The sequence below is a fragment of the Apus apus genome, chromosome 1, assembly GCF_020740795.1.
Source record: "Apus apus isolate bApuApu2 chromosome 1, bApuApu2.pri.cur, whole genome shotgun sequence".
Classification (NCBI taxonomy): Eukaryota; Metazoa; Chordata; class Aves; order Apodiformes; family Apodidae; genus Apus; species Apus apus.
In genome coordinates, this window is record NC_067282.1 from 185,064,425 (window position 1) to 185,083,578 (window position 19,154).

The following is a 19,154-nucleotide window of genomic DNA, read 5'->3' on the forward strand; positions in this document are numbered from 1 at the left end:
GCATGTAGAAAAAAACACTCTGCATAAGTGATGTGTTGTGAAGAGATGAGAGAGATTTTTGCCAACCCCCCAAGTCAGTTCATTGCAGGCTTTGTTTCTACATTCTGTCTAGAGACTGGTTCTGAATTGGTTGTATACCAAAAGGATCAATGGTCTTGATTTCAAATATGTATATTAATTGAGGTCTGTAGAAAGGTCATACTGAGTTTAAGAAGATTTGTATCAAGCCCACAGATTTTTACTCTGTAAGTCTATACAGCCCTTGTTTGTCAGTTAGTTTCTGCTTTTACGTTTTTACTGTCTTCTTCCTATAAGAGAATGAAATATTAATTTCCTTTCTTTGGTGAGCCTTGTAATTTATCAGAATTTAATTTCATCTGTGATAGGAAAAAACAATGCAATTTGACACCGCTTAAAAAGAATGGCACACCTCTCCTTTGTCTGTTTCCTAGTTGAGCCACAGTCTGGTATTAAATTTTATTTAGGCATGAGCTTGCAATTTGGAAGGGCTGTCATCATTTTTGTTTGTTTGACAGAAAAGCCGTGTATTGTCAAAGAGTACAGAAGGCAAGCTGAATATAAATGTCTTTATGTAGGTGGAAAGAGGCTGGAGCTTTCAGTCTTGGGTTCCTCTTCTGCAGAAGTGTCAGTTGGGTTTGTGTTCCAGAGGCCTGGGGAGGTGGGTGGCAGTCCTGTTTCTTTATTCCTTCAGTGTTTGAGAATGGACAGATAGCTCCTGGGCCATACAAACACCTGTTAAAGCTTCTTTTGCCTTAACCAGGGTAATGTTTAGCTGCTCAATTCTCTCCTTTTGTCATCTCTATTTACTGTCTTTTTTTCTCTTTTATATTATTCTTTCTGCTTCTCTGCTTTCTCTTCCCTCTTTCACCTGTTTCCTCTTCAGTTTTTCCATCCTGGCCAAGTCACTCCTCATTTTCATTTTGCATGCTGCCTAGAATACTTTCTCCTGGGTTTTTCTAATTCCCTTTTGATTAGCTTTTTGCTTTCTATAGAGATTACACATACAGACAAGAATGCTTAGAATTGAGACAACTGTTGGATAGCTTCCTAGCACAATCTAAAGCTTGCATTCAAGGATTTATGGATGCCACAAAAATTGTCTTTAGCATAATGCACAGAGCTCCTGTGCTCCAAGGCATTTTGCTCAGGTTGAATAAGATATTGTTGAGATGAAGTGGTAATAACATTGTGAAGGGAATATCTGCTCTGAGCTGGGTGGTTTTGCCATGTTGAGAGTGAAAAATCTGTCAATACATGGATAATTTAATGAGTAGAATCAAGAAGAATAGGATCCCCTTTCAGAAGGTTATTGAACTGAAAAGGAAAATTGTCTGAACAAAGACTGGCATAGTTCCAGTGCTGCTACCTGCCAGGAGATAATAAATTGCAGTTAAAAACATACTGCTGTTGTTAAAGAAACATTGCAGCACAGCACCAGTACTTCAGTTTACAGAAAGGCTGATGTGTACATTAGCACCAAGAATAAGTGCCATTTCATGTAATCTTGGTAGCATTGTATTAAGAGAAGTGTTTAGGAAATACAAGAATTCTCCCCAAAGTGTTAACATGATTTTAATGCTGTGAACACTCATAAACCTTCAGTGGGGTGAGAATGTCAGCAAAACCATGCTCTTCCCCCCCAAACAGGTGAGATAGACTTTAAAATTCCCAAGGGTGCGGTCCTTTTAACTCCTCTTTCTACGTGCCACATTCTTAGGTGCAGAAATTCCTGGCTCTGCCAGTTATTTCCTTATGGTCTACAGTCAAAACAGCAAAAATAGGTCATAGAATATATTAAGTATCTCTATATTAAGCATCTGCTCTGGAAAATCAAAAAGCTTCAGTAAGAAGACATTGAAATTATCTGGAATGCAAATAGTCATTGTGATATCCTTGATCAAGATGGCTGTTGACAGAAGTCAGATTTTTCCTCATTTGTTGGGAATTTAACTACTTACAGATATAGGTATTAAAATAAATAAATAAATAAAGTATATACCCTCTCTGGTCTTTGCATACAAATGACAGACTTTCTCTTTTTGTATCTGGTTCCTCCCATTCTGATCCACTTCATGTACATCCGTGAAAGAAACACTGTTTTGTAGTTCTTCATTTGCCATAGTGGTTTTACCCTTTTTATCTGCCCCAGGAAATCCTGTGGAGCACTTTGGCAATTTCTATGGGTGATGTTAAACCTTACTTCATCTGCAAGTAATATGCAGCAGGAACTGGTGTCCTGCAAATGCTGGGTCCTGCATGGACTTGTGCACAGCAGTGTACCTGTGCAGCAGTGGAGCCTAACCAGGATCTGGGCTGGATTGTTAGAGTTGTAGGCGGAAGGTTAAGGGAAGTGATTTTTAATTTTCCTCCCCTCTTTGCAGAACCTATGAGATCACATCTGGAGTGCTATCTGAGGTGTAAGAGAGGAAAAAGCAAATGTCAGTCACTGCTTTAAAAACCCAGTGCCTAAAATCCAGATTTTCTGCTGCTTAGGTTGTATGTGTTTTGTTTTAAGTTAAAAACTGAACTCTGAAATACACATTTGATCTGTCCAGGTTGTTTGACTTCTGTGAGCCCTTAAATATGTGACTGGAAGGGTGATGAAAATGTTAAGGTAAAGGAGAATGTCTTGCAACATGATGTCTCCATCTTTCATTTAGGAAGAATTGAAGCATGTAGCGAGACTTCTCCGCTAAGACCTTGACCATCCTGGTCTTAAATGGTCTCTTAAAACTCAGTGCTGCTGGAACACACGATTCTAAACTATGATGGCACATGGGAGATTTCTATTGCAAGAGACCATTTATGATATATAAAGTAGATTTATTTTTGTACCTGTATATACCTAGCAATGCCAAGAATTAGCTGGAAACAACATTGCATGCATGGTAAGAATTAGAAAAACTATATGATCTGTTGCAGTACTCAAATGGCTTTACTGGTTTCTCATTATTGGGGGAGGAGAAGGGAAAAATGCTAGTTTAATTATGTGAACATTAAAAACATTGCTAAAATATCTTCTGTGCAGTAAATAAACATAGTGTAATTTCAGATTACTTTTAGCATCCATGAAAAAGTACTTTCTCCCCTGCCCAAGACATCTTCTTACATTCAGGACATCATTAACTAAAAAATTATTTCTTTTTTTTACAGTATATTCACTCATCGGGCATAATTCACAGGGTGAGTGGAAACAATATAAAATATGCTTCTATTCTGGTAATGTGAGTGGTGGTTGGATATAAGCATGCTCATAAATATGCCTGAACTTCTCTTTGTAGTATCTCTAGTTATAATGTTTGATTATGCCTTTGGTTTCTTGTTCAATAAGAATGAAAAGTGGTATGACTGCATCAGTGCAATCTGGGCACTCAAATTGCACTGAAAACAGCTTAAATTTTTATTTCTTAAATTACTTTGTGAAATTGAGTTATAAGTCCCCACAAAAGCAAATAGTGTCTCCACTGAGATGGATGAGAGCATTTTCTGGTGTTTGTATGGGGGGTTTTTTAAGATTGAACTTTTAAAAACAATGTTTAAAAGTTGTTTCAACTTGTGTTACTGTCCAGTGTTGGGAGGAGGTGGGAATGAAAATACAGAAACCAAAAAAATAGTCCAAAAATCTTAAAGCCTTGAAAACCTCATTTTTTGGTGAGAGTGATGAAGGATCTGATTCTTTTTTCAAACCCTACTGTGTCTGAAGTTCACTTAACAGCACTTTTGCACTGGGAAGGAGTTGTGAATGATGCCTTTGTGGTATCTAGCAGCATAACTCCCCCCAAAACTGCATCAGAACAGTAGGAACTGGCTGTTTGCAAAAAAATAATAATAATAAAAGAAAATTAACAGCATCACAGAAAGTATATATTATGTAGTAGCTTTAAGCTGGGCATGGAAACTATGCAAACAGTGAAAATAATTTAATAAATTTGTATATTTATTTCTATAGCTGTGGTGATCATGGTCTAAATTTACAGTTTCTTAGACTTTTTCTAAGCTCCTCCTTGATGGCTCTTGAGCTTCTTTGTTTCATTATGGTTCTTTGCACCAATTTGTTTCTCTCCAAGGCCCCTCTGATCTTAAAACATATTTGTACAAAACAGCTGGATGCCTGTTAAAAAGTTCAGAGAGAAGATTACTCTAGATATCTCGTGCTAAAGTGACAAACAAAGGTTTGCAAAAGCTGAATGAAAATTTGTTTCTTTTTTCTTCTTTCTGTGAATATCTGAGTGACATGGCACGACCTTCATAGTCATTGCCAATGCTCTTCCCTTTGCCACTAGACTTAGAAGTATAACTGTTGAAGGTTATTATAACAGTAGCTACAGTACCTCAAGGTGCTTAAAGGAATCTTTTTTCATGTTACAATCTCCATTCAACTGACTTCACTAGGAAATTTGTTTTCCCACAGAAGAGAGCATCGGATTTTGTGTAAAGTCTTGTTTGATCCCTTCACTACTCCATCTAGGTCTATCGGGGCATAGAACCTTTATAAAGTGTATTTTGATATGCAATGTGTACAGTCCAGAAATATATGTGTAAACCTTAACATTATGGTGTTCTTATTAAATGCAACAAATGTATGTCCAAACCCCACTCACAGTAAAACAAATGACTTCCTTCACTGACAAGTATTTTCCTGACTTCAAGCTGAAAAAATGTTGATTTGTCTGGGGTGAAAACGTACTGGAAAAAAGTCAAACATATTCCAGTTTTTGTCTTTGTTTCTGTTATTTGTTGTAATTTATTTTCTGATTTAGATGTATAATATGCTTTTACTTGTTGCTCTTGTAAGTAGTTGTATGAAAACCATTACATGGGAATGAAGGAACGAGTGCTTTATTGTGCTTGCTGTAAAACAAATAACATCAATTTCAAATCTGATTACAGGATCTGAAGCCTGGAAACTTGGCAGTGAATGAAGACTGTGAATTGAAGGTAGGATACATGTATTTGAAAAAACAGTAAGTTGTATTAGAAACACACCACAGAAGACAATGGGTGCAGCAACTGTAGATGTGCTGGCTGGTTTTGGTGGTGGGTCAGGCTTGCAGTCCACAGGCTTTGTGGAGTCATGGAGAAATAGGGGAATGCTGGAAAATGAAAGGGAAGAGGATCATATGGGCAGTAGTGACTTCTGTCACCACAGGAATGATTATTTGTTTATTTAAGAAATAAAGCCCTGAACAGTCAGAATCTCTTCACCTCCTATTTTAACTGACATAAATGTGCATTTCATATGAATGGCAAAGGCGATGATCAATTCCTGAGATCACTCTGGAGCCAAGAACCAGAAGTGGCTGCACCTCAAGCTAGAAACTGCCCAGGATGTCCCAGCTGACAACACCCCGTTCAGACAGGACACTCTGGGAAGCTGGTGCCTGGTGCTAACAGTGAAGAGATGTGGGTTGGGTCCAAGATGTAAGGGAGGATTTCCAGTTATCACATTCATGGCATTTTTGGCGCAGCTGCTGACTTGGGTCCCTCCAACTGGGTGAAGGGCAGTGTAAGAACTGAAGCCTTGTCTGTGGTCCTGGCATTGGCAGAGCAGTCCATGGCAAAGCTGTGTGTCCACACCAAGTGCACATGTGTGACAGTAATAGTCACCCTTTCCCTGTGTGATCTCTGCGTTGAAGTGAATACTGGCATATTTCTATGCAGTCACTTGATGAAAAATACATCTCAAGAAAAAGAGTTACGTAATGGTTACAATCCAGTAAGATCTGTAAGGGAGGATTGGTTTTGGGGTATGTTACAGCTAATCACTTTAGACAGGCACGAGAGGAAACACACACTGCTCACCACAAATAGGAACATCTTACTTCTTTGAAAGTTATTACTTCTACATTGTTACAACTAGCAGTAGTATTGATTGCATGTAGATGACAGTGTATTTCATAGCAGGAATATATCAGTTATGCTTAATTTTTGGTCTTAACTGAAGTAGTGAGAAAAAAAATTCATTAAAGGGAGACAATTCCTAAATCAGCCTCCTGTAGTTCAGCTGTTTCTGCTGCTACACTGCAAAACAGGTGCACATGATGGCATTTTTTGTGTTGCCTGGAGTGGAGCAAGTATTGGTGTGTACTGTGTGATTCCCTTTGTCCTACCTGTAGAGGTTTCCATCCAAGGATGGATAGAAGGATGGTGCACACCCACACCCCTTCCCAGTATGGAAACAGGACTTAGCTGGCATGTGCCCTTGAAGACTGAGGCTGTAGCACCTGTTGCAGCAAGTTGCCTCTTCTGCAGTGTAGATGTTGCCACTTCCTTGGAAATGTAGGGTCTGTCTGAGTAGTAATTCTTCTCCTGCACATTTGTCACCTCAAGCCTCCTTCTGCATCATTTAACTGAAATACTGAGTCTGACCAGCTCTAATTGCAGTTTCTTACAGGTATTGGAAATCTTCCAAAGCTTGTTAAAGTGGATAATATTTGTACTTCGAAAATAATTATGCAGTGTACCCTGACCTAGCAAAAATGCATCTATTTCGCTGTGTAGAAAGACTTTGTTATAAAAAAGCCAATTATTTATTACCAAGTAGAATTAGATAGTACTCAACACTGCTTATTTTATGAATATAGTTTATTCTCTTGAGTGTAGAGATAGTAGCCTCAGACTGCTTCCAGTCCCCAGTTAATTCTATTCTTGTATTGTAATAGATCATAATTAATTTTTGGAATTGTTTTTGTTGCCTCTCCTCTCTTAGCTCAAACAATCCAAAAGGGTCATCAGAGTTTTTCAGCTAATTACAGAATCAAGCTACATCTTCTATCCTGTGTTTAAATTGTGACTGGCCTATGCATCCTCACAAAACAACAGTAAGGTTGAATGGGAGCTTTTGTGTCCTGATAGATAAATACATTCAGATCTTATGGCCAAAGTTTCCTCCCTAAGAGAGACATAAGACTTCATGGAAGTAGCTTGATTAAATTAGAATTCCAGCTTTGAATAAATAAAAAAATTCTAATTTTACAAGCTGGGAGGTACAGAAAATCAATGGTTGTGAAGCACTCCCTTAAATAAAAATTGATGCAACACTGCAAAAATGTTTTTTAGCATATAACATACAAATTAGATACTTACATGTAGCTATTGTAATACAATATTTTGCTCTTTGGAGACTGATCTGAATGTTCAGGGTCTCTCATTTCAGAATGTACCTTTCTAAGACAAAAAGCTGTTGTCTCCTCCTGGTTTGTAGGTGGCCAAATGCTGAATAGATCCCAGGGTGATGGGGAAACAAGTTGAATCTATAAAAAGCAGTTGTGCATGTTTCTCTTCCCTCTCCTAAGCAGTGCAATTGTATTTTGTCATGCAGCCCACATCTAAGATATTACTCCATTATATGATCACTGTATATCCTTATTTAATACATAATAAATAGTCCTTTTTTGATTTTCTGTTACTCTGGGCATTTTTAAGCTTTTATATAAACTGACGCAAATAATTCTATATCATAACACAATTTTGTGAAATTAAAAGGAGAAAATGTAGTATTAAGCTTTAGGTTTTGGTTTTTGGCTGTCAGACTGAAGTTATGCTGTCCCCGATTGTATTATAAATTCTGATACATGCAGAAGTACAAATTTGCAATTAGGAAATACTGGTTGTCAAAAGGCAACCTTCAGTCTATAAACAGAAAGCAAACTATAGTATGTTCAGAAGTGTGCATTAAAAATATCAAGGTGAGGATTTAACTGGGATCTCTCACACTGAAAGAGTTGAACTGGCTTTTCCAGCTTTTGTGCATTTGGGTGCAATGGGCCGGTGGGAACAGTTCCTTGAATTGGTAATAATTAATAAGCGAGCGGATTTATTTTTCACAATGATCTTTCTGGGTCCCTCGTCTGATGCTTTCAACTGCTTTGTAGGAATCAGAAATGTGATATGAAGGATGCCTTAGGGAAATCAGTGACCTTTCTGTAGTCTCAAAGTTACAAGTTATTTTTGTTACCATTATTGAAACAGGTTAGGAAAATTAAGTTTGCTGAGCAGAAGAGGAGCTTATCCTTGAGGAGCTGAGAGGAATTTGCTCTCTTTCCTAATTCCTGCATTATAAAAAGGATTTTTAAACTTGCTCTGAAAATTGCTTTGGAAGTTCCAGCTGAAAAGTTGAAGATTGGAGTATGAGAGTAATAGTTTCATGTGAAGATTGTTTTTGAAGTGGCACAATGTTAATATTAAGTACTAACAGGATACACTTGTTCCTGAGCCCAATGAATATGTAAATGAGAACCTGAAGTTAATACGTTATGCACAGAAATGCTTGCTGTCATTTTCTGCTTTTACAAAAATACAAACTGAAATTATATTTTAGGTCTCCAAGTGTCACAAGCTTTAGTATGGAAAAGGCATAAAATCTGTTACAAAATAGGTGATAGTACATGTGGCCATTGACCTGTTAGGTAAAACTTCCTTTCTTCTTCCACACCCCCTCCTGTGTTAATGGGAAGATGAAATGTGTTCTGTGTGTAGAATAAGCCTGAAAGCTGTATATAAAGGTGTATTTTGTTCCTGCAAATATTTTTTATTCTAGTAAATCTTCAGTACCCAAAATTCTGAGTGGTAGCTTCAGCTGTAATCAATTGTATTTTATTGGTGAGAATAATAATCTCTCCCTTGGCGTCCTATTCCTGTTTTTAAATTGGTAGGTAATCAACAGTCATAGGGAAGATGTGGAAATGATGTTTCAAGTCTTGCAGTATCAATAAACTGTAACATTTTGTACTCTTGATCTATGAATGAAAATACAATTTTCCTTTCTGCTGGTTCTGGGGAATGATGAAACTATCCTGAAATATTATATAATGTTTAATTACAGAGAGCATTACAAACCATCACTCATCATTAATGCACAATTGATCCTAGTAAAAATGTCAGCCCTGTCTGTATATATGAGGCTTGAAACACACGTAAACTAGTGGCTGTTCATGCAAAGTTATATATTCAAGTATCTCTGCTTGATGATGGTTTATCTTGAATAGACTTTACTTACTCAAGGCCCCTGCTTCTTGTTAGGAGCATTAACTTCCTGATAAAATACTCACTTTCATTCCAAGAGTGTTTCTTGCTGTTGGTATTGTGTTTTGGCACCATCTTTTGAAGGTCCATACAGGTGGGCCTTTACATTAGCCAATTTTGTAACAGATGGTAGAAAGACATAACATTAATTTTTAATTTTGCTGCTGTACACATTGCTATATCTAGAGATAAGTATCTGAGAGTCTTAGAAATCAGCTGAGTTGCGTGTAATTCTTAAAAAAAATTGACTTTGTGTTTCTTACAGAGAATTGTTCTGTAGTTGATGCAGTAAGTTGGGAAAATTCAGTGGGACTAAATAATTATCAATCCCTGCTCTTGTTGTGTATTTTCAGTGTGACCTAGAGGAAGCTTTCCCTTGGATGAAAACTCAAAAAACAAAAATAATTATTTTTCCATACTTCAGAGTATTATTGGAATGCACTCTTGAATAACTGTGTTACCTGGGGTATGACAGCAATGAATACCACCTAAGATGGGTGCCGTTCTTTTAGCCCTGACAAGCTATGGTAGTCATTCCATGGCCAGGGAATTTTTTGCGTTGAATGGGACCCTTATTTTTTTAATTAATAATTGAAGAATTTATTATTTTCTTACTGGTTTTACAGCTTTTAGTGTTGCTATAGGAATATTCAACATGGAAAAAAAATCTTAATGCTCCTTGCTGCTTCTGTCTTTATTTTTCAGATGAGAAAAAAGATGCAAATAGAAGCCAATCTCTGCAGAATGGTCTAGTTCTTTTATCTTCTGCATTTGTTAAGTCTGTATAAAATAGATAACCAGATGTCTAATCAGGATGTTCTTTGTGCTTCCAATACAGATTCTGGATTTTGGATTGGCAAGGCATACAGACAGTGAGATGACAGGTTATGTGGTCACCAGGTGGTACAGAGCCCCTGAGGTCATACTTAACTGGATGCATTATACACAAACAGGTCAGCAGCTCTTCGGAAAGATCTTCACTGAATCAGGCAATATATAAGCAAGTCTTTGTTCCTGAAGTGAATGAGAACTTGGAGAAATTGCAGTTTAATTATGCAAAACTTCCTTGTAGCTAAATTGCAGGCAATAGTTTGGTGGTTGTGAGTTTGAGGGTTTTTTTGTGTATTTTCAGAGAGTAACAGGAAGTGCCCAGATGGTTGGAAAAAAGCAATATAAATGAATCCAGATGTGACAGTCTGGTCTGTGTTCTTGTGTTCTGCACTGACTGTCATCTTCCTGCACAGATGTGCTGACTGTAACTCGAGCAGAGAGGGGCAAACGTCAGAAGGAGGAAATCCAAGTCATGCTAGGATAAATGTGGAAGTTTTGGAAAGCATAAAAAATTTACTTCCGACGTGCATCTGCCTGTTACTGAGAAACTGATTCTGCTTATTAGCAGAGTATCTCCAGTTGGCAAATTAGAAAGGCTGGTAGTTGTACCTATACTGTTGATCATATTTGGCCAGGCACTCATTTATTGTGTATCAGGCTATAAAGGTTAATTTACACTTCTTTAAAATATGTTTTAAATTAAAATTTATGTACATTTAAATGGACAGCAATTTAATGTGTCTTGGTCTTTTTTTCAGTTGACATCTGGTCTGTGGGCTGTATAATGGCTGAGATGATAACAGGGAGGCCTCTGTTCAAAGGAAATGATCGTATCCTTCAGTGAATTTATGACATTAATGTAAGAAAATTAAGAGAGGTTCTTATGTGACACAGTAGGTCTGTTCAAAAACTGATGAGCATAAATTGAAATGAATAGTAAAATGGCTTTCACCTTTCTCACTGATGGGTTATTTGATTGCTGTTCCAGTTTTGCACATCTGCAAATTAAGACTTGTATTACTGAACTTCTTCACTAGAGACGGGATCTTTGAGTCACATCTCAAATCATCAGGTAGAAGGTTTTGTGATGATAGAAAAGGCATATTTAGATATTTTTTTTAGTAGTAGATTCCACAGCTCCAGAACACAAAAGATTTTGCTGTATTATACAAACTTACATGCACATGCTAGTCCATTTCAGGCTTTTTGAGAATTTTGCTGAAAAATGTTCTGTAACATAGTAAGATGGTTTAGATTTACAGAAAACATCTAGTCCTGTCGTTTCATTGCTGAGAAAGAGAATAGTTAAGACTAAGCCATAATTCAACCTCAAGTGATCCTTCATTGGCAGTAGTAGTTGTGACAGTTAATAGAGGATGGTGTTAACAGAAGATAGCAAGCATTTTTTACTTGTTTTTTTGTTTCCCACCTTTGCATGTTTGACAGCTCAGCTTAATCATTTTGCACTGCTTTCCCCCTTGTAGAGTTCAAGTCAGTAAATTTCTTGTACGCAAATACTTGTTTGCAGAATCATAATAGTTTAATTTTAGTTATATTTCTGTTTAAGTACTTACATGTAAGATTAGAACTTCATTGCATGGATCATATTATTATTGTTTTGTGAGTAAAAATGTAAAGAAAAAAAGAAGAATGTGTTCATGAAAAATATGACAGGGACTATGGAAAAGTATTTTTTTTCAGCTGTACAGATGTTAAGTAAGCATTAGTTCTGAACAAGAAATACTAAAATGCCTGGTGAAGAACAGCCATTGACTAGCATAACATCTCTCAACTAATGCTAACCTTGAACATTCTGGTACATAAATAAGGAAATGAATGAGTCATAATTTTCAAGTTGCACTGTTAGAGCGGAAGAGCTAGTATTTTAGTCATACTGGATTTTTGAGATTTCAGAACTATTGGCTGAAGTTCGGTGTCCTGTGTTACAAAGGAAATTAGTCCAGCATAATAGTCCTTGCTGGCCTTTGAGTTTGTGAATCAGTATTGCCTGATGCAGGAAATGCAGCTGTGGGTTCAGCTGTGGGTAGGTGGGTAGGAAAACAACTAACTTCAGGGATTTCTGGTTTAGTAATGTGAACAGGTTATCCTGCAAACTTGGTGTAGGACTTTGTTTTTTTATTTATTTCATCGGCATTACCCACCATTGCCTTTCTCTGCAGAAGTTGGTAGAATCCTCATGTGTCATGGACTTAGCTAGCTTCTAGCTTCTCTCCTGCTGCTCTTACCAGAGTAGCAAACTAGTCATAAAGCTGTTCTCTGCAGTGTTATCCTCACGTGAATACGGTGTTTCGTTTTTGAAGCATCTCATATTGTTGCTGATTAATCTGTGCTGGTTTAGGACACAGAAGACAAGGATGTGTTGTGGTGTGTTACCCCAATTTATCCAACATTGCAGCCTTCTGGAAATGAGAAGGAGAGGGATTAATTTATTTTCTTTGAAGTTTCACCACATGAAGGAGGACTAACTGATTTCCTCTAATTTTTGTTCCGTTTTTCTTACCTCCTGGTGTTCCTTGTGATTTTTCCTATCTCTATGTCACTTAAGTATTGGATATGGCAGGGCAATGCATGTAATACATGTGTTGATTGTTTAGATACTCCAATACTTTTTAATTGATTTTTACCAAAAATATAGGGGAGACCTGATGATATTAGAGGATTTTACAGATTATACATGTACCTGTTCCCAAGTTACAGAATATTTTATTTTGGGTCCTTTCAGTGTCTTTGCCTTTTGCAGGAAAAAAGGAGAACTTCAGTCTCATCTTTTATCAATCTTCTGCTCGGTCCTTGCATTATGATTTTTGTTTCCAATAGTGAATAAATTCACAATTTTTGCAAGGTGTTTCATTTTTATGGTGGAAAACTTTGTTCCTTATTTCTGGCATTCAGATCTGGACCAGCTCACAGAAATAATGAAAATAACGGGTACACCAACTCAAGATTTTGTTCAAAAACTGCAGAGCCAAGATGTGAGTATTCTGCTTGGTCAGTTGATTTTACATCTATTAATTTGACTTAAGCCATGCTCAGTTCTTGGACTGGCTAAGATAATGAAATGACCTCTGATGAGATCTCTGCCTTGAAGAGGCACACCCTGAATAGGCACTGAACATTAAGGAGGCACAGAAAATGATAAACTGAAACTCTTTACATTTAAATACTTCAAAGTTTCCAATGTGCACTGTATAACCAGTTGAGCTGATGCATTACTATCTTTATTGGAATGTACTGAAAACATGAACCTATTCAGAAAACCCAGTTGCCCTGCAAATGTCTCTGACTCTGTCTTTCCTATTCTTGTGTGGATGTTCTAGAATCCTTAACTACCTACTATAAAAAAACCCTAAAATGAATCATTAGACTAACTATACAATTTAAATAGTAATTACTGTATAAGGTTCACTTCTAGAGATTAATGTAAATTCGCTATGACATTCTTTCAAATTATGCATACATATTTATTTTAATCAATATATTAAATATTTAGCACTAATAATTAAAACTTTACATTATCATTTCTTAATCATAGTTTTAAGGCTTGATTTTAAAACAGAAGTTCATTTCAACAAGAACGTGAATATAATCATGGTTTATGACCCTAAAAAAATCCATTTGTACAATGTGCTATCAAAGCACTTTTGAGTTACCTATTAAAAATATAGTTAATGTTTCCACATTACAAAGGCAGAAAAGGTCTAATTTAATATTAATGTTTCTTTTAAGGCAAAAAACTATATCAAAGGCCTCCCAAAAGTCCAGAAAAAAGATTTTGCATCCATCTTGAAGTATGCGAATCCTTTGGGTAAGACAGTGTGTGCAGTTTGTCTTGTTCTTGTGTTTGCATCAGAGGCAACAGCAGCATCAGTCAAGTGATCAGTCATGTGATGGTTCTCGTGCTTTTCTATCTCTTGCTTTCTGTAATTCATAACTTTGATTTTTGTGGCTGAATTTTGCCAAATATAGACACTGCCCAGAATCAGATGTTTCTTAGAAGAGTCAGAAAAGGATATTTTGTGGTTTGGGCTCCAATCCAGCATCTGCTTAGTTGTGTTTCTGGAGCAGCTTTCTCAGGAGCCCTGGGAGACTAAATGTATGCGAGATATTTTTCTGTGTATTGTGTTTGAAATATATTTCTGAAAATTCAGTCTGATCTACACTAGAAATGCAAGTCAATATAAAGTTGACATTTCAGTCGAGGAGTGAATACATCCTGAGAAACATGTGTGCATTCCTGAGAAGCACTGGCTTGGATTCGAGAGATATAAAAGCCAGGGGAGCATACCAAGTGTGCGTAACTGTGACATGACTCAAAGCAGCCAGAGCTCTGCCCCAATCTTATCCATTCCCCAGTGACCTGAACACTCACAAGGCCAGTTTTATTAGAATATCAATTAGGATGATTGAATCTTCTCAACTGAAGAAGTTAAAATTATATGTTCAGGTAAACCAGAAATAAACACGGTTAATAAGCAGCTCTTACCCTGACTGCATGGTTAGCTCTTTGATCTTCTCAACTATAGCAACTTATGTGCTTTTACACTTAGGTTTTAGACATTTCTTCCTATCACTTCTGTGTCCATCTGACTCCTTGTGTGGAGGAGGAGGTGTGTGTACTCATGGTCTGGAAGAGAAGGCTGTAGAGAATCAAGCAGAAGTTGCAGCATTCTGTACCACACTGCTGCCTCCTCTTCCTTTCAGCTGCTCCACCCAACCCAGGAACGTTCTTTCAGGATAGAAAAACAGAGAATAAACAAATCATTCATCATATCTGTTTACACTATCCCATTTTGACAGTCTACCAGTGAACTTTATCCAAAATCCACTGGCAAGGAACACACAAGATTTTCATGAGTAATTTTGGCTGAGGTAAAAAATGAATAGCAGTCACAGAATTACAGAATTGTTCTGGTTGGAAAAGACCTTTAGGATCATTGAGTCCAACCATAAACTAACTCTGCCAAGACCGGTGCTTAAACCATGTTCCTAAGCACCCTATCTGTAAGTCTTTTAAACACCTCCAGGAAGTCAGTGCTGAGATTCTGAGCACAGACAACTGACTTGTCTTAGTGAACTTCAAAATGCACTTGAGCTTGGATTTTGTCACACACAGAGCAAATCTCATTAGCTCTACACCCACCTGTTCCTTCTGCTGCTGTCAGGTCGTGCTGTACTTTAGAACCATAACACAGTGGTTGCAGTGACACCTGGGAAAGCCCCAAGCACAGTGGTCCTGGAACAGAGAAGTTATTAGTGATGTGGCTGTTTTGCTTACAGAAGCAAGGGAGCATCTCTGCTTTCCATCAGGCTTTGTACACATCCCCACTTGCTCACAGCGCTACCTGTCATGCAGATGGGCCCCACTGGCTACAGGAAGAACACCCGAGGATTCTGCTTTATAACTCACTGTATTTATTTGAAATATCTCCAGGGCATCAGTGCCTTGGTTTGAATGCACTGTTTATTTTCTGTTCAACAGCTGTAAACCTTTTGGAGAAGATGCTGGTGCTGGATGCAGACAAGCGAGTCACGGCAGCTGAGGCTTTGATGCATCCTTACTTTGAACCAATTCACGATCCTGAGGAAGAAATTGAAGCTGAGAAATATGATGACACATTTGATAACATGGATCTTCCGCTAGATGAGTGGAAGCGTGAGTTTAGTTTTGGGATGTTTTCAAAATGACCAGATAGAAAGGTCATCCAGAAATAGGAATATTCTCCTTCACAAATTACTTTCTCTGCTTTTGATGGAACAGAGTAAATAGATAGTGTTAAGATAGAGAAATACTACCGATAAACCAGTGTGCCTATTATTAAGTCCTCTTGGAACCATCCAGAAGATTTCCTTCTCTGTCTCCTAGAAGAGACTCTTCTGGTCCTCCTTGGTCTCCTCATTCTTTTCCTTCTTCATGTGTCTGTCCTCCCATCTTCTGCAACATAGGAAAGAAACCATTTCTGTAACATGTTCCTTGCAGTAGAAAGGACAAGTGAACAGATTCCTCAACTGTTGGCTCTATAGGACTGCAACAGTTTATGACCTTAATTTTAAGTTAGATTCTCTTAGGGAGAGAAAACATAGGCATCTGAGCAGAGATTTAAGTCTGAATCTAGTTTCCATCTGATGTCAGAGGTTTGTATTTTGGCTTTTAAGTGAGGACTTGACTTTTAAAGCTGATGTATTCAGTAGGTCTTTCTGGGGATGTTGCCCCCTATACTGTAAAATCAATGCTTGCATCCCTTGGAAAGAACCTCTAACATTGCACTGTTGGGCTACTTCAAATCTAAAATGGTGACAAAACAATCCTTGATTCCCTTACTTTTTGTACTTTCTTTTTGGCCTGAAGAGGTCTCTCTCTTCCTGACGTAGATCAGACCCTGAGCGTGCTGGGGGTTGCATCTTGCTCGTGTCTGCGCAGCTCCTTTTCTGATTAGACCAGCAACACTATGTTTATTCTGTTGTTTTCCAGGCATTACATATAAAGAGATACTGAACTTCAAGCCACAACAGACATTGGAGTCAAAGGAGACAGCAGTGTAATTATATGACTCCATCTTTTCAGAACTCAAAGCAGGAAAGTTGTAAATGTTTGTGATGTTTCAGGTGTATAAAACTTTTATAAATAAACTGGATGTAATCTGTTTCATCTGCACTGTAAGAAAGAGCAATGTCTTTTACTCTGCATGTGGAATTTAGTGCCTTTGGAAGTAGCATTTCAGAACTGTCTAGAAACTTATTCTTGCCTACAGCTTCTTCCTTCTGCACATAAGGATTCAGACTAACTTGGAGTCATCCTCCAAAGAGCAGGTAGGATTAACCCTTCAAATCAGAGATCAGAAGACTACCAGTTACCACCCTAAGCAAGCTGAGACACAGCATGTCAGAGATGTGCCACAACTGCTTTGCAAGGCCATTGTACTGTCCTGAATGCAAGAAGTATTCATGTGACTTATTCTGGAATATTTTGCCTCAGTTAGATGCCTGGGAAGGCTAATTAGCTTCTGCTACCTCAGCTAATGCAGTGGGTAGTGGAGACACAGCCTGAATGGATGCCTGTGTCCCCTGTCCTGTGTGAGTGGAGGAGAACCTGAGCTCCAGCTATTTCTGAGAGATCTGTGCAAGAGGCAAGAAGCAAAGAAGGGTCAATGTCCTAGATTGTTTGAAAGAAACCAGCATTGCAGGAAAAGATTTGACAAATGTGCTAAATGAACAGTCATTAGATAATTACTGTCAAGGGGAACAGTATTCTCCTCTGAATGCAGTGCAGTCTCTTTGTCTAATAGACTAGAGATCAAGGTTTTCCAGGGAGAAATTCCTAAGACTTTCTCAAGTTTTGTACACTCTCTAGCATCTTAGTATTTAAATGATCACTGAAAAACTACATCTTCTTAGAGGATGTACTGGTTATAGAATCAGTGGTGCTGATACCAGAAATAAAGCTGCATGCAGGTCACATTTTAGAAAATAAAATTAAGATAAAAATGCTATGCTGGAGCTGGTCATTGGGAATATCTACAGCAAGCTGTTTTGTTCACAGTGTATAGAGGTGTTGTCAGGTGTAGAGTAACAACTGTTCCTTGTTTTGAGCCTTTTGAACTCTTCTTACTCGGGGAGGGGAACCCTCAGACCTTGTGTTGTGAGGTGCCTTAACAGAAGGAGACAGTTTCCTGATGGGATATTGGTTAGACACTTTCTTAGTTCCTCGTAATGTCTGGGTTCAATTTTTGTATTTTCTTAGGTGCTTAGTTTGTAGTAATCTCTCAGAGGCAGGAGAAAGAAATTGGCAAACGTGGTGAAGAATTTATTTGTGAGATTGCTTCTCCTTGTTAAAGGTAGTCTGTACAGTTGACTGTTTGAATGTGGGTTATTCCCAATGTAACATGCTGTTGTATGTTGCTACTAGGTGAAACAGTTGTGAAGAAAGACCTTTGATCTTGGCAGCCAATAACTGAAAAAAGAAGTAAGAAATTACTTGGGCCTTTGTGCTTTAATGACCAATTTAAACCAGAAGTTTAATTAAGGCACAGTTGCTCTGTTTTTTTCAATGAATGTTTAAGTTAAACTCCTGTAAATATTAAATATTAGCATTTGTTTTAAAATTGTGGTAAGCATTGATTAGCTGAGATGGGCACCTAGAGAAAAAAGAAATCTTGAATTACTGGTGTGTTTGACAAGTCACTGAAAACTATAATTTCAGGAATGCATGAAAAAAAAATTAAAAGAAAAAAGCAGATAATGTAATTTGAAAAAGAATATTTTTACGCACTACAGGTCACTGAGGAAGTCACACTTAAGAGTCATACCCCATTTTGTACTATTGACTTTCTGCTTGGACTACACTTTTATGTTAAATAGGAACTGGAAATTTATTTTTTACTGAATAAATGTTTTCTCTTTTAGGATCATGCCCTGTGGTTTTCTTAAAAAGTCATGGTAGAAAAGTGCCTGTTGGAATTGGTGGGTTTGTTAGAGCCAGTCAAGGAAGAATGTCAGACTTCTTTGAAAATGCTCCCATTGTATTTTAAATAGAAATTCCACATCCTAATTTCTAGCAAATGTTTAAAGTCTTGAGATAATTCAAATGACTTAAATGTTTTACTTCAAGGGAGCATGTTTTTTCATTCAAAAACTGGTTTGCACTTTCTTTGTAATGCCAAGACTTCAGTGGGCATTTTCACCTCCTCCCACTTCAGCTTTAGTGAAGTCAAGCACTAAAAACCTCAAATGGCTGAGGTGAATGTTTCCCTCTCTTAATCTTGACATAGTATTGGAGAAGCAGCTAGCCTGCATGAGAGAGATGTAAGAAGATAATGTTAGTTTTTTTCTAGATATTAGGGGAATGCAGAACTCTTAAAATAACCGAAGAGATGACCTTGATGCGTGTGCCAGCAAAAACAGAAGTACTGCTGTGCTGTCTAGTCAGCAAACAGTTTGCAAGTTAAAATAAGAAACATGGAAATTTTGTCACATATTTGCAAGATGTTTCTGCTACAACATTGGAATCTGCAAAAACGGCCTCAAACAGCGAGAGAGATTATTAGTATAAAAAGCTCATTAAAAGAAAGACAAGGTAGAAGCAGAAATATATTTTGCACGGGAGGCAGCTGCTGCTTCAAAGGGAGAGACAACATTTCCTAAGTTTTTATTTGCTATTTCTACTGGTGCTAAGCAACTCAGGAATAAGAACCCAGTTTCTGTTTGCCTTAAAGAGAAATGTAAATACGTTCTGCATGTACTTGAAATGTATTGTGAAAAAT

At 37.5% G+C, this 19,154-nt stretch overlaps 1 protein-coding gene across 2 annotated transcripts in view; it reads left to right on the top strand.

Moving 5' to 3' along the window:
* Positions 1-18,296, top strand: part of MAPK12 (mitogen-activated protein kinase 12) — a 34,931-nt gene extending 16,635 nt beyond the window's left edge. Inside the window, exons 5-12 of one of the 2 annotated variants that reach the window (XM_051644121.1) lie at positions 3,175-3,204; positions 4,912-4,959; positions 9,884-9,998; positions 10,635-10,706; positions 12,790-12,869; positions 13,624-13,702; positions 15,377-15,550; positions 16,367-18,296. In XM_051644121.1, the coding sequence (XP_051500081.1) occupies positions 3,175-3,204; positions 4,912-4,959; positions 9,884-9,998; positions 10,635-10,706; positions 12,790-12,869; positions 13,624-13,702; positions 15,377-15,550; positions 16,367-16,437 (669 nt within the window). In that variant the 3' untranslated portion in view covers positions 16,438-18,296. Of the gene's footprint in view, positions 1-3,174; positions 3,205-4,911; positions 4,960-9,883; positions 9,999-10,634; positions 10,707-12,789; positions 12,886-13,623; positions 13,703-15,376; positions 15,551-16,366 lie in introns of those variants that run through there. The other variant, XM_051644122.1, reaches the window with a different exon arrangement.
* Positions 18,297-19,154: the final 858 nt, after the last annotated feature.